Below are 15,476 nucleotides of genomic sequence, written 5' to 3'. Positions count from 1 at the left end.
GAGGGTGCTATGGTATCCTCTTGCGCCGAGGATACTTCTCCAGGGGAAGGAGCACCAGCTGTTAGGAAGAAGCAGGTTTTAGTAGTGGGGGATTTGATCATTAGAAATATAGATAGTTGGGTTTGTGATGACCGGGAGAACCGTATGGTGACTTGCCTGCCTGGTGCGAAGGTTGCGGATCTCTCGAGGCATCTAGACAGACTTATGGGCAGTGCTGGGGAGGAGCCGGTGGGCGTGGTACATGTCGGTACCAATGACATAGGGAAGGGTAGAAGAGATGTTCTGGAGGCCAAATTTAGGTTACTAGGAAAGAGACTGAAATCCAGAACATCTATGGTGGCATTCTCTGAAATGCTTCCAGTTCCACGCGCAGGGCCAGATAGACAGGCAGAACTTCAGAGTCTCAATGCATGGATGAGACGATGGTGTAGGGAAGAGGGGTTTAGATTTATTAGGAAATGGGGACACTTTTGGGGTAGGGGGAGCCTATACAGGAATGATGGGCTCCACCTAAATCAAGGTGGATCCAGACTGCTGGCATTAAACATTAAAAAGGTCGTAGAGCAGTTTTTAAACTAAGAGGTGGGGGAAAGCCGATTGGTGCGGGGGAGCACGTGGATCGGACGGAGACTTCTCTTACATGAGGCTCCATAGATAGGGATTCCCTAGAAGTTGGTCAGATAGGGAACGTGGGAAATAATGTATGGGCATGATCAGATGTGAAACAATCGCATATAAAAAAATCCAAGGCGTCTGTGAAAGGCGGACATATAAATAGTGGTAGTTTTTTAAAGTGCTTTCACACAAATGCTAGGAGTCTGTCTAATAAGATGGGTGAACTGGAGTACCTCATATCAAAGGAGGAAGTTGACATAATAGGCATCACAGAAACATGGTGGAATGAGGACAATCAGTGGGACACTATCATACCGGGATATAAATTATATCGGAAAGACAGAACAGGTCGTGCGGGTGGCAGAGTGGTACTATATGTGAAGGATAATATAGAATCAAATCAAACAAAAATCCTAAAGGAATCAAAATGTTCCATAGAATCATTATGGATAACAATTCATTCCTCTAATATGAATATGGTATTAGGAATATATTACCGACCACCTAACCAGGACAGTGATAGTGATGCTGAAATGTTAAGGGAGATTAAAGAGGCTATCACAATAAAAACACAGTAATAATAGGAGATTTCAGTTATCCCCATATTGATTGGGTACATGTCACCTCAGGACGGGATTCAGAGATTAAATTTCTTGATGCCTTAAATGACTGCTTCTTGGAGCAGCTAGTACAGGAACCCACAAGGGGAGAGTCAATTCTCGATCTAGTCCTGACTGGAACGCAGGATCTGGTCCAAGAGGTAACTGTTACTGGACCGCTTGGAAATAGTGACCACAATATAATAACTTTTAATATTCCTGTGTTGGGAAGAACACCGCAGCGGTCAAACACTCTGGCATTTAATTTCAAAAAGGAGAATTACACTAAAATGAGGAAGCTAGTTAAACAGAAACTAAAAGGTAGAGTAACTAAACTAAAATTCCTGGAAGCTGCATGGAAACTGTTTAAAGACACCATACTAGAGGCCCAACTTAAATGTATACCCCAAATAAAAAAACACAGTAAGAGACCTAACAAAGAACCACCATGGCTTAACAGCCATGTTAAAAAGGCAGTGAGAGAGAAAAGGGCAGCTTTTAAAAAGTGGAAGTCAAATCCTAGTGAGGAAAATAGAAAGGAACATAAACACTCTCAAATTAAGTGTCATAATGTAGTAAGAAAAGCCAAAAAAGATTTTGAGGAACAGCTAGCCAAAAATTCAAAAAATAATAGTAAAATGCTTTTTTAAATACATTAGAAGCAGGAAGCCCCCTAAAAAAGCAGTGGGGCCCTTGGACGATAAAGATATAACAGGAGCGATCAAGGAAGACAGTGCCATTGCAGAGCGATTAAATGATTTCTTTGCTTCAGTCTTCACGGCTGAGGATGTTACAGAGGTTCTTAAATCTGAGCCAGCCTTTTTAGGTGACAAATCTGAGGAACTCTCCCAGATGGAAGTGACATTAGAGGAGGTTTTGGAGTTAATTGATAAGCTGAATAGTAACAAGTCTCCAGGACCAGACGGTGTTCACCCAAGGGTTCTGAAAGAACTCAAATGTGAAATTGCGGAGTTATTAACAGTGGTTTGTAACCTATCCTTTAAATCCGCTTCGGTACCCAGTGACTGGAAGACGGCCAATATAACGCCAATATTTAAAAAAGGCTCCAGAGGAGACCCTGGCAATTATAGAACGATAAGTCTAACATCAGTACCAGACAAATTAGTAGAAACAATAGTAAAGAATAAAATTGCAAGGCACGTAGAAGAGCACGAATTGTTGGGCAAAAGTCAGCATGGTTTCTGCAGAGGGAAGTCGTGTCTAACTAATCTATTAAAATTCTTTGAAGGGGTTAATCAACATGCAGACAAGGGGCACCCAGTGGACATAATATACCTAGATTTCCAGAAAGACTTTGACACGGTCCCACACCAAAGGCTTTTTTGTAAATTAGGCGGTCATGCGATAGGAGGAAAGATCCTTTCCTGGATCGGGAATTGGTTAAAAGACAGAAAACAAAGGGTGGGAATAAATGGTAAATTTTCACAATGGAGGGGGGTAACTAGTGGTGTTCCCCAGGGGCCAGTCCTGGGACCGATCCTGTTCAACTTGTTCATCAATGATCTAGAAAATGAGGTAAGCAGTGAGGTGGCAAAGTTTGCAGATGACACCAAGTTGTTCAGGACAGTCAAAACCAAAAGGGATTGTGAAGAACTACAAAAAGATCTCAGCAAACTGAGTGATTGGGCAGCAAAATGGCAAATGAAATTTAATGTGGGTAAGTGTAAGGTAATGCACATTGGAAAAAATAACCCAAATTACACGTACAACATGATGGGGTCAAATTTAGCTACGACAGATCAGGAAAGGGATCTTGGAGTTATAGTGGATAGTTCTCTGAAGACATCCACGCAGTGTGCAGCAGCAGTTAGTAAAGCAAATAGGATGTTAGGAATTATTAAAAAAGGGATAGATAATAAGACAAAAGATATCATACTTCCCCTATATAAAACTATGGTACGCCCACATCTTGCGTACTGTGTGCAGATGTGGTCTCCTCACCTCAAAAAAGATATTTTGGCATTAGAAAAGGTTCAGAAAAGGGCGACCAAGATGATTAGGGGTTTGGAACGGGTCCCATATGCGGAGAGGCTAGAGAGACTGGGACTTTTCAGTCTGGAAAAGAGGCGATTGAGGGGCGATATGATAGAGGTATATAAAATCATGAATGGTGTGGAGAAAGTGAATATAGAAAAATTATTTACCTTTTCCCATAATACAAGAACTAGGGGACACCAAATGAAATTGATGGGTAGTAGGTTCAAAACTAATAAAAGGAAATTTTTCTTCACACAGCGCACAGTCAACCTGTGGAACTCCTTGCCGGAGGAGGCTGTGAAGGCCAGAACTCTATTAGGGTTTAAAAAAGAGCTCGATAAATTTTTGCAGGTTAGGTCCATAAATGGCTATTAGCCAGGGGTAAAGTATGGTGCCCTAGCCTTCAGTACAAGGGCAGGAGATGGATGGCAGGAGATAAATCACTTGATCATTGTCTTCTGTTCTCCTTCTCTGGGGCACCCGGCATTGGCCACTGTTGGCAGACGGGATACTGGGCTGGATGGACCTTTGGTCTGACCCAATATGGCCATTCTTATGTTCTTATGCCTCCCTAAAGAGCACACGACACACCTGTGTTTTTGAAAAATAGAACTGGGATTATATTATTTACAAACCAAATGTGTAAGCCAACTCTTTAATGGAACAAATGTCCTTGGGGAAACTATGTACATGAGCAGGAATGCTACTTAAATGGGGGGACATAACTACTTACAACAAAGCCAGGGGGAACTATATACAAAGGAGGGGGACCTGGGTGGCCCAACCTTTGGCCCCTCACTGCCCCACATCCAGCGTGGAGGGGTCATGACCCACGCCGGGTCTGGGTTGCCACCCTCCCCCTCATCCGGGGTCCCTGTCAAGTCCAGGTTGGGGCCAGGACATCAAATATGGCTGGGCTGGCTCTGGAGCCCTGTGATCCTCCCCAGTGGGCTCTGGTGCAGGGGGGCTGCCAGGAGGAACAGTAGGTGGAGCAGCAGAAGGTGACAGCAGTCCACAATCTGCTCCAGGGCTCCCGTGACGCAGTCAAATGTCTGCATGAAGGACTCCCAGAACTCCTGGCACCAGGCCAATGCCCTCTTCTCCACTTGGAGGTGATCCTCTGCAATGTCCACCTGTTGCCGGATGGTGGCAAGGACCTGGGGGTCAGCAGCCACTCGCAGCTGGCTCCAGCTGTGGCGGACCAGTCCTGGCAGTGGTCCCTGCCCCAGCTGGCTGACGCACTGTGACGCCCCTGCGGGCTGACCAGCACAACAGACACCACTGCCTTGTCATGGCACTCAGACAGTGCGGCCACAGATGGTGGGAAGAGAGAGGGCAATCTTTTGGTGTGGGCCCTGGCCCGTGGCCCAAACTCCCCAGATTCCTGTGAGTGCCGAGTCCCTGTCCCCTGTCCCCCAGCCATGGGCGCTGTGTCCCTGTGGGCGGCCTCCTTCAGGTGTTCAGCCCCACACCCGGGATGTGGCGCTGTCTGCGGGACCAGTTGCGAATGGGCCCTGGGGGCCATGCAGCTGTCCTTGGGACATGGTCTGGCTGGGCCATGGTGGACTGGGCTCACCTGGGAATGTGGGGTGCCCCCAGTCATGGCCTGTGCCCCTGCCCTGTAACCTGGGGGTGTGCGCCCTGTGGGGTTCATACCTGAAGGTCCACTCCCGCGGTTGGCGGACACCTGTCAGGTGGATGCCCAGCTGGCACTCTGGAAGGGGAGGTCTGTTTGGAGCTCCCTGTCACTGGAGCCCTCCTTGGCGGTCCAAGGGGGGTGGCTCCTCCAGGGGCCCCTGGGGTGTGGGGCTGGCCTCTGGGCTGGCCCCTTGGTCTGAGGCCTGTTGGGGCTCTTCAGCTGCGGTGTCAAAGACGACCAGGGGGAGGAGGTGTACTGGGGGCCCAGGATTTCCCTGAGCTCCCTGTAATAGGGGCAAGCAGCAGGGGCAGCCCCAGACTGGCTGGCCATGTCCCAGGCCTGGGCATAACCCTGCCACAACTCCTTTACTTTACTTCTGACATGATCAGGAGTGTGGGCAGGGTGACCCCAGGCAGCCATGGCCTCAGTCAGCTTGGCAAATGCCTCTGCCTTCTGCCACTTGCTCCCCATTACCTGGAGCACCTCCTTCTCACCCCAGAGCCTCAGGTCCTGGAACCTGGAGTCTTTCCAGGAGGGGCCCTGCTACCTCTCCCCCTTCCCCCACACCAGCTGGATGCCTGGGAGCCCTGGGTCCCCTCAGGTGGAGGAAGCTCAGAGGGCTGGCTGGCTGCCATGGGTGATGGGTGGGTGGCTCAGGGGCACTAAAGGGTCTGCAGGGCCAGCACGTGTGGGTGCTGCTGTCTCCATACTCTCACCTTCCTGCCACAGGAAGTCCAGGTCCATGGTGTGTTGTGAACAAGACACAAGAAGTCATTCTTCCTCTCTGTTCTGCACTGGTTAGGCCTCTGCTGGAGTATTGTGTCCAGTTCTGGGAACTGCAGTTCAAGAAAGATGTGGAGAAATTAGAGAGGGTCCAGAAAAGAGCAACAAGAATGATTAAAGGTCTAGAGAACGTGACCTATGAAGAAAGGCTGAAAGAATTGGGCTTGTTTAGTATGGAAAAAAGAAGATTGAGGTGGGGCATGATAGCGGTTTCCAAGGATCTAAAAGGGTGTCACAAGGAGAAGGGAGAAAACTTGTTCTTCTTGGACTCTGAGGATAGAACAAGAGGCAATGGACTTAAACTGCATCAAGGGAGGTTTAGGTTGGACATTAGGAAAAAGTTCCTAACTGTCAGGTTGGTCAAACAGTGGAATAAATTGCCAAGGGAGGTTGTGGAATCACCATCGCTAGAGATATTTAAAAACAGGTTAGATAGATGTCTGTCAGGGATGGTTTAGATAGTACTTGGTCCTGCCATGAGGGCAGGGGGCTGGACTCGATGGCCTCTCAAGGTCCCTTCCAGTCCTAGTATTCTATGATTCTATGGTGCTTTAAGGGGTGCAGCATCTGGTGATCATAGAGCCCCTTAGGGGCTGAACAGCATGTCTCAACCCTCAGCTGATTGCCGCCATGGAGGACCCCACTATTTCAAAATAGCAGGACACGGATTGTCTACAGACACCCTACCTCAATGTTGAACATCCAAGTAGGACTCTATTCCCATCTTCTGATGGGGATAGTGATTTCTGTCTCTCACCGCCTAACATCAACTTTAACTTCAAAGTAGTGCATGGCATGTGTAGACATGCGCGCTACTTCGAAGTTGGGCTGGCTCCGTTGAAATAGTTGGATAATGTAGACGCAGCTATTTTTTCAGAAATCTTAAGGCTGGAAGGAGCCATTAGATTATCTAGTCTAAAAGGCTTTATAATGCAAGCCATGGATTTGGTGAGGACATAAAAGTCCTATGACAAAGGTCTATAAAATTGTGAATAGTGTGGAGAAAAATTATTAAGGAAGTGTTGTTTCTGCCTTCTCAGACACAAGGACTAGGGGTCACCTGGTGACATTGAGAATCAGCAGGTTTAAAACAAACCGAAGGAAGTATTTCTTTATAAAATATACGGTCAGCTGGTGGAACTCATTGCCCCGATATGTTGAAAAGGCCAAAAGAATATCTAGGTTCAAAAGAGAATCTTAAAAGTTCATGGATGACTGGCCCATCAGTAGCAGTTAGCCAAGATCATCATGGATGCAGCTGCCAGATACTGAGGATGTCCAATAGTAACAGAACACTACAAATGGCCTTGTTCCGGTCTTTATGTCTGAAAAATCTGGCACTGACTACTGTCAGAAGACAGGATACTGGGCTAGATGGATTGTTGGTCTGATTCAGAATGGCCATTCTTAAGACTTGTCAGTGCTAATGAATTAGTCCCCAAACCACTGTGGATTTTTGGGAGGGGGAGTTTCATTTTATAGTATGTAATTTTTCAGCAAAGACACTGTAGAAGAAAGGTCAGGGGGAGATTTGCCTAAAAAAAATAAATCAGTAACAGGGTAGTCTTTAAGATGTCTAAGTCTATAGAACCTCTGGGTAGACATGTTCACACAGACCTGTTAAAGTCCCAATACTAATAGTTTTTAGTTTGAGATTCTTCTGAGTGTTCATACACGATGATGTGGGGTCAGAAATTTATAAAAACAGATAGCGTGGCTTACCCGTAAGAACCAATACTAGAAGTTGCTTGTAGGAGTCACAAACATGCAGAAAGCAATTTTATTCTGTATCTTTAGCTGTACCTACAGATATGCTTCATACTTTTTTAGGCTTGCAAACTAGCAGACTGATTTACTCACTAATATTTTTTGTGATGCCTGTGTTAAATTTGTTTGGGTGATATGTCAATGGACACTATACTTGTCTGGTGCTTCTTCCCCTTTCACATTCAACAAATCAAAACAAAAATTTTTGATGAGAAGTACATTCTTATGGGACATTTATTCTTTTCTCTCTCAATGTACAAGATGAAATATTAAAATATCTTTAGTTTGGCACCCTGGAGAAACAGCGCCAAACAAGAGAATTTGCTGAATCCTGGGAGCTCAATATTGCCTAGCACATTACCAACATTTTCACTGCTTCTTGGGCTCTTAGAAGACATTTCGGGATAAATTGGAGCTAAATAACAGCGCAGAACACTGAAGACTGGTGGCTGGAAACAAACTTTATGGGACCACCGGAAACTTGGCCACACCCATGATAAGTGCCATCCACCTAGCAAAAATCATGCCAGATTACAGATGTTGCCAGACTAAAGAGGTTCAACCCTTAGTATGAATTTTATTCTGCATACTTATGCTTTAAAATCACAGTTAATATTTTCCTCCAATTACTGTGAATTTCCTTATAATATCATTATCTCATAGAAGAAACCTTTCAGGCTGCTATGCAGACCTTGATTTTCAGCCCAGATTAAAGCTGAGTCATACAAGTATCATTGTTCTGGTAGAAATGTCTTCATCTTTTTCTCTCCCCCAGTCCCTCTCTCTTTCTCCCCTCTTCCATTTGCAGTTATCTCTTTTAAAAATGTGGCTGCTGCTTTTACCCAGTAGACTGAGCAAATGGGCCAGGAGTGCTGTTTTAGACTTCTAAAGTAGACTCGGAGACTGAATACTGGATGGGGTTTCACAAAGGTGCCTACTGGCAATGTCAAAAATGCCGTCAAGTGGCTGAGCATGAGATGAACACTCTGCTTCCCAGTTCTCACTCTGAGAGCTTTGCAGACGGACTACTTTCAGGAAGCAATTAAAGGAGTTGGAGACAGACATTGTGCAAAGTGTTGTGGTTTTTTTTGTTTGTTTGTTTTCCCTTGAGCAGCCACAGTGGAGACAAAGCCAGCCCCTCTTCAAGGCCAGCTGCAATGCGTCCTGTATGCTAATGACAATATAGATTTGATTCTAGCTTTTGATTTGCCCTAACCTTATATGCGAAGCCTCAGAGGCTTAAAGACTTCACCACATAAGAGAAAAACATCTCTAGTTCTCTTTAGTCAAGTCCTGAGCAAACAAAGGCAAACTGGTTGAGCTTCAGGGGACATGAGAGGTGGTTACTTCAGATGAGGAAATAGAATTGCAGGTGGCTGAGAATGGTGGATATTTCAGTACCTAAATACCTATATAATTCTCCCTCTAAACTTACCTCATTCTATAAAAAGGGGAAAAACCAAAAGGTAGTAAGCTTTTTGTGGCAATTTTTTTACAAAAAAAAAAAGCGTTTGTGATTATGAAAAAACTTTTTCTCATTGTATCTTTTTGGAATGTGGAACAAACACATAAATGGCTACAATTTGTTTCAGCCTTGCCAAAGGCACCATGAAATGGTACTAGCCAAGGCACAAAAAGTATTTGATTTCTTTTTAATAGGCTGATAGGTAATAATAGTTTATTAGCCCATCAAAATCAATTTTGCTTTCTGGGTGAGTGAAGTTTTGCAAGACAGACTGGAAGTGAATTATGCACAACTTGAGAAGCATAATTATACTAAATCCCTTACAAACCTATGTCAAACCCTCAAAAGGATGATGATTCTTTCAGAAGTTGCTTTCCAGGGATTTCTTTATAACTAAAAAAATGACATAGATAGAAAACCCATTTGCCTTTACACTTAAGTTAAATCCTCCTTTGTGAATATTATCAGTAGCAATCCCTTTTCTGATAATTATTTGAACTGATTTTCTCTCATTATTTCCAGCCAAAAAGAACACTAACTGACTCCTAGCAGGCAATTTGAGATACAGTGTCATCAAAAGTGATCTATTCTTTATTAATCACTTTATCTTCTCAGTAATAAACATCAATCATATACTTTTCTGAGCAACATGTGATGGAAAAATCCTACAGAGTATAATAGAAATGTATAAAGGCTCTGTACATTTATAGACCATCCAATATAATTTAATCAACCTATCAATTCCGTAGCATAATTTTAAAACACTTTCACTGCTTATTGGGCTCTTGGAAGACATGGGTAAATTACAGCTGAATAGCAGCACAAAACACTGAGAGCCAGGACTCGTAGATGGAAGGAAACTTTATGGAACCATGGGAAACTTGGCAACATTCATGATAAATGGTCATCCAGCAAACTAAAATCATGCTGGATTATGGATTTCCCCAATGAGAGAGTTCTGGGTTAGAGAGGTTCAACCTGTCATGAATAATCAGCTGGAATTTCTGATAGATTTTCTCTCCTCTTGTATTTCAGCTGCTGTTGAAGTGTCCTTTTCATTTGATGTTGGAAATGGCCCTGTGGAGATCATTGTCAGGTCTCCCAACCCACTCAATGATGACCAATGGCATCGAGTCATTGCTGAAAGGAATGTTAAGCAGGCCAGTCTGCAGGTGGACCAGCTACTACAGGAGATTCGGAAGGCACCAACAGAAGGCCACACACGACTGGAACTGTATAGCCAATTATATGTTGGTAAGAAGCTTAAGAAATAACAGGACCTCATGGTCAGTTACACCATTCCAGCCATGTCACCTTGCTGGCAGTTACAGTGATATATCAGGGTTCTTTCCAGAAGCAATGTAGATTATGGGAGGAAGGCAAGAAACAAGTACTGCTTGGGTACCCTGGTATCATTGCTCCTTTCTTATATGTAGCCCAAGCCTTGGGCAGCCAAGTAGGCTTTGTCCAGATTTTCTTTTCCCAAATGATCTCCCTCCCATCTATTCAGCTAGGAAGAGACTCGGGAATGCCATGCAGGGGTGGCAGTTTTTGATGGCACTGTTTGGCTGTCATCTCTGTGATATGAATAGCATCCTCATCCTATCAACATTTGCTCTTCCCTACCCCCTTTACTCCAGTCTAACACCCCATCACCCCAACTTTTGCTTATGCATTTAATTGCCAGCTATATTGTGCTGTATGACAAAGACACGTTTCACTGTTTTGCCTTCGACTCTCAAACATTGCTAGCCTTCACTGCATTTTGGGGACTGAAAGGCTGCTGTTCCAGTAGCAGTTGTGCTTCTTTCACTCTTGGGGCTCCACAGGTCAGACATAATGAGTGTCGTTTACATGATTTACATGAAATAATGAGCACCGCCCTTACAGAAGGGTCATGCTAATGAGAGAAGGGGAACTTTCAAATGAGGCATGGATTTCAGTATCTCATGCCTCATTTGCATATTCTCATGAGCTCTCACTTCTGGAAAAGCCTTTTCCAGAAGCAAAAGCAACCATGTACATGGGGTTCCTTTGGAAGAAAACCCCTCTTCTGGAAAAACACTTTGAAAGGGTGGTGCAGTGTAGACCCAGCTTATGTGTCTGGCAACAAAACAAAAACGTTTTTTACCTCATTTCCTTACATATTGGTGAATGCTCAACAAAAGAAGTGAAATGAAATTCTGTACAAAGCTTTCAGAGCATTGGTAAATATCATACTGGCAGTGGAATGGAAACAGCCATGTGTGTCACCATTTGTACAGTCATAACTCACAAGCTCAGTCTTTTCATTTGTATTGCAAAAAATAATCTGAAATACAAGCCTTTGCTGAGTAAACTGAAATGTAAATGGGCTTGGCAAAATTCAGTTTTTATTTGCATAAACTTTCAATGGATAATGTTTATTTTAACCGATTTTTCAGATTTTTATCAGTGTAAATTTTTACCATTGTGGGCAGTTATTGAGGGAGTCAGACTAAGGAGGTTTCAGACAATAAATAGACAGCAGATACTGATATTCATAAAAGGCAGTCCTGCTGATACATTGCAAAACTTTTATATGTTTCTTTATTTTATTACCAAAACTGAGTGTCTGGGATTGCACTAGATTTTCTCTGTGATTGTAACAGTGATCAACTTTGTTCCTCCCATAAATCTGAATTTCCAAATAGCATATTGAAGGAACTTTATGCTGAACTACTGGTTTTCTGTTAGCACCTTGCCATGTGTGCTTGGGAAAGATACCTAGGTCCCTATGTTAAGATTTGATTTCTACTTGGGCACCTAAATCTATATCTAGACAGCTAAATAAGTGACTCAATTTGGCTGTGTCTACACTTACATTATTCTTTCTAAAGAGGCATGCAACTGAGGGAAATCAAAAATGCAAATGGGGTGTAGATTTAAATATCTGGCACTTCATTTGTACATTCTTTCAAAAGAAGAAAAAGCAGTGTAGACATGGGTCTTTCAAAAGTAAACTCCATCTTTGAAAAAACTCTTCTTCATATATATATATATGTATTTTTTAGGAAGAATGGTTCTTTCGAAGATGAGGTTTACTTTCGAAAAACTCATGTCTACACTGCTTTGGTTCTTTCAAAAGAAGAATATGCAAATGAGGCACCACATATGTAAATCTGTACCTCATTTGCATTTTTGATTTCCCTCATTTGCATGTCTCTTTCAAAAGAGGAATGCAGGTGTAAACACAGCCTTTCTGAGATGATTGAGCATCTATGCCTCCTATTGCAGTTTGACAATATGGGCCTAAATCGCTCATCCAGTTTCCCAAACTTTGCTTTGAAAAATGTAATACAGTAAACGTTCATATCCGGCAGCCCTAGGTCCAGGAGGTTGCTGAATATTCAAACATTTTGCATAATAGAGTGGTATACCTAGCAATGCATAACACTAAAAAAAAACAAAAAACAAAAAAACCCACACAATTAGATATAAAGAAACAAACAAAAATGTATGCAGAGTACTTTACTAACCAGCAAGAGCAGTATTGTACACTGTAAACTTTTATTGTATTTGCTGTATGTATTTGTATTTGCTTTCACTACACTGTACTTATAAAAAATAAACTAAAATTTACTTATAGTTAAAACATCAGTTGTTTGAGAGTTCCAGATGATAGAATGCCAGTTAACACAGAGTTTACTGTACTATGTAAGAGGTTGTTGTTATTATTATTACTAATTATTTTCATCAGTCTATAGGAAAATATTGCTATCCCAAAATGTATTCAAGCATAAAACCTACTAATACCCCAGATTTGATCTTCAAAAATATGTAAGAAAAAGAAGAAATTAAGTAAGTGACTGAAGACCAGATCCTCTGCTAAAGGGACTACACCTCTTCTTTTTTATAAATCTGAGAATTTGGCTGAAAGCTTAGACTTCCTGTCATTGGACTGCATAATGAAAAATGAATGAATATCGTAGGCTTTTAAAAGACAACCCAACCTATAGTATGTCCAGCTGTAGTCATCCACTCAGTGGGTAATTTGGTATAAAGCAGCAATAATGCAGTTTAACTTTTGAGTCGTTATTTTTGCATTCTCCCTCAGGTGCCGCAGGAGGCCAGAGAGGATTTCTGGGTTGCATTCGCTCTTTAAGAATGAATGGGGTGACTCTGGACTTGGAAGAGAGAGCAAAGGTCACTCTGGGAGTCAAACCTGGCTGCTCAGGCCACTGTACCAGCTATGGAATGTACTGTGAGAATGGAGGTAAATGTGTCGAGAAATACAATGGCTACTCCTGTGACTGTTCCAAAACTGCCTATGATGGACCATTTTGCATAAAAGGTAATTGTATAAGTGTGCAGGTCAAAACAACTAAGCAAAACAGAATCACTAATTAATCATTTGAATTTGGTTAAGCATATGACATGTGCACCCCGCAATATCCCTCACAAACCTATCACTTTCACACAGTGATCTGTCCTACTGCATACATATGGTGGATTTATGGTACATCTACCAATAACTGTGTATTTCCCATTTCAATCCAATGGCACATGGAAGAAAGAAACTTTCAGGTAGTCTGTACTCTTCACAGCAGAACCAGGTGTTACCTTGAACTGTTGAGTAGTAAATTCCTATATTAGCATTTGATAATGTTTATTAGTTGAAAGAATATTAGTGAAGTTCAGATCCAGATCTTAATGTCTTTAGTACTCAGCGGAATTTAGGTTCAGGGCATTGGTTATAGTTGGTATAAATTAGTGGGGTAGTGTTGAGATACAATCTTTCTCAAATATTTGGCTGTTCAGATAGCTGAAAAGTTTTTTGGCTGAAAGTTTAATTGACATTTCTCACTAGTTATTCTGAATTTGAGATTGAGCATCCCAAGATAAGGGGAAGTTCATAGTTACAGTAAAGCAGTAGAACATTTTAAGTGGGTACAATAGTTAATAAAGCTCAGATGAGATATCCACTTCGTTCATTTGAAATGGCTAAGATACAAATTAAATTGTGAAAAATCGAGGATTATAATGAATCACTGTAATATCGGAGAAGATCGATCATATTGACATACCTACCAAGTACTTAAAAAAAAGTCCAAAACACTGCAATAAAACTGGGGATGAAGCTTCTAGTTAATTTTGTTTGAGTATTTTGATAGGAGCTGACAAGGACAAAACTAAGTAGAATTGGGAAATGTAGTTTCCCAAATCAATGCATTTTTAAAGTTTTACAGGTTTTCATTTGTTTACATAACATTTCAAGAGCTATTCCTATATTATTTTGCAATGCACTGCTAAAGATTTCATCACATATGCTTGAAGTTCTAATCTCTATGAACAGACCTCTTTTACTGTGTGTGTCACAAATATATAAAATCATCCAGTCTGTTGCATTTTCTAGTTCTTTCTAGAAGCTACCTCATGTGGAGCTAAGTCTGTGATATCTGCTGAGATCATTTTTTGGTAACTCTTCTGAATAGTTTTCATGATTCTAAATAACCTTTGGTCTCATAAATTGTCTACCACACTGATCTATGTTCAAATTACCCGCCTTACTGGCAAGCCCGCAGGCAAAGCTATTTACCAGTCACCAAACAGCTCTTAAGCACCAAGCCTGCAGGGGATAACTAGTACCCTTTGACATTCTGTTTTCTCAACTCTTTCATAACTACTCTTTCTTTTCAGGCAAGCCTCAGGCATTAGAGTTTGGGCTTTCTATTTCCCTTTTCTTCTAGCCATAAATAAGTGAAACTTACAGCAGAAAAGACCATCCCAAGGACTGCTTTGCCACCTTCCTGCTTATGGACTGGATTCTCCACTTTCCCTCTTGCTTTAGACTATATCCATAGGTGCAGGAAGTAGGGTTGTAGGGAATGATGTAGTACTCCTGAGGTTTTGCACCCAGCTTCCCAATAACATCTTCACCAGCCCCAGGTCTTGGCCTCTGGGCAGCCCTCATGGGGTACTGCCAGGCCTCTGGGATCCCACTGGCTTCCCTACTACCTGCTGGCCTTAGGTGTTCCACTGGTCCTCGGAGTCTTGTTGCCCGCTGGCTCCACCAGCTGCACCGCCCACCAGCCCTTCTGACCCCAGAAATCAGGCAACCAGCCCTTGAGGCTCTGCAACCACCAAGTGTCCCTCCACCAGCCCAGGGCTCTGTGCCTGGCCTTGGCCTGGGGCTCAGGAGTTGCCCAACAGCCGTGGCTCCAGCCTGGGAGCAGCGAGTGGCTAGGGCTGCCAATTCACCAGGACCATACGGACAGTACACCATTGCCATAAATGGCATCCTGTTGCTCCAGTTCGGGAGATTTGGCAATATCTGAGGGGCAATAACAGGTCTAAGGAGGCGTGTAACTCAGTACCCCATCCTAAAGTTTGTTCCAGTGCCACTGCCTATATCCACCATCAGTTGATCAAGCATAACAAATCCTGCATCTTGCAAGGGGTCAGATTAGAAGACCCATGCAGTCCCCTGCTAACTCTATAGTTCTATGATATTATTATCCATTTTTCAATCCACCAGGTAGCCAAAATTCTAGGTCTTACATTTAGTTTCCAGTAACAGGAGAAATAGATGATGGAGTCAATTGTTTCTTTAAGAACATAAAACAGGCCATAATGGATCAGATCAAAGGTC

At 42.8% G+C, this 15,476-nt stretch overlaps 1 protein-coding gene across 1 annotated transcript in view; it reads left to right on the top strand.

Moving 5' to 3' along the window:
* Positions 1-15,476, top strand: part of CNTNAP2 (contactin associated protein 2) — a 1,212,102-nt gene that overhangs the window by 1,064,556 nt on the left and 132,070 nt on the right. Inside the window, exons 17-18 of the mRNA XM_074985481.1 lie at positions 9,902-10,120; positions 12,942-13,178. Of these exons, the coding sequence (XP_074841582.1) occupies positions 9,902-10,120; positions 12,942-13,178 (456 nt within the window). The remainder of the gene's footprint in view (positions 1-9,901; positions 10,121-12,941; positions 13,179-15,476) is intronic.

The sequence above is a fragment of the Carettochelys insculpta genome, chromosome 2 (assembly GCF_033958435.1).
Source record: "Carettochelys insculpta isolate YL-2023 chromosome 2, ASM3395843v1, whole genome shotgun sequence".
Classification (NCBI taxonomy): Eukaryota; Metazoa; Chordata; order Testudines; family Carettochelyidae; genus Carettochelys; species Carettochelys insculpta.
The sequence above is the reverse complement of the archived record's forward strand: the minus strand, read 5'-3'. Positions and strand labels throughout refer to the sequence as shown.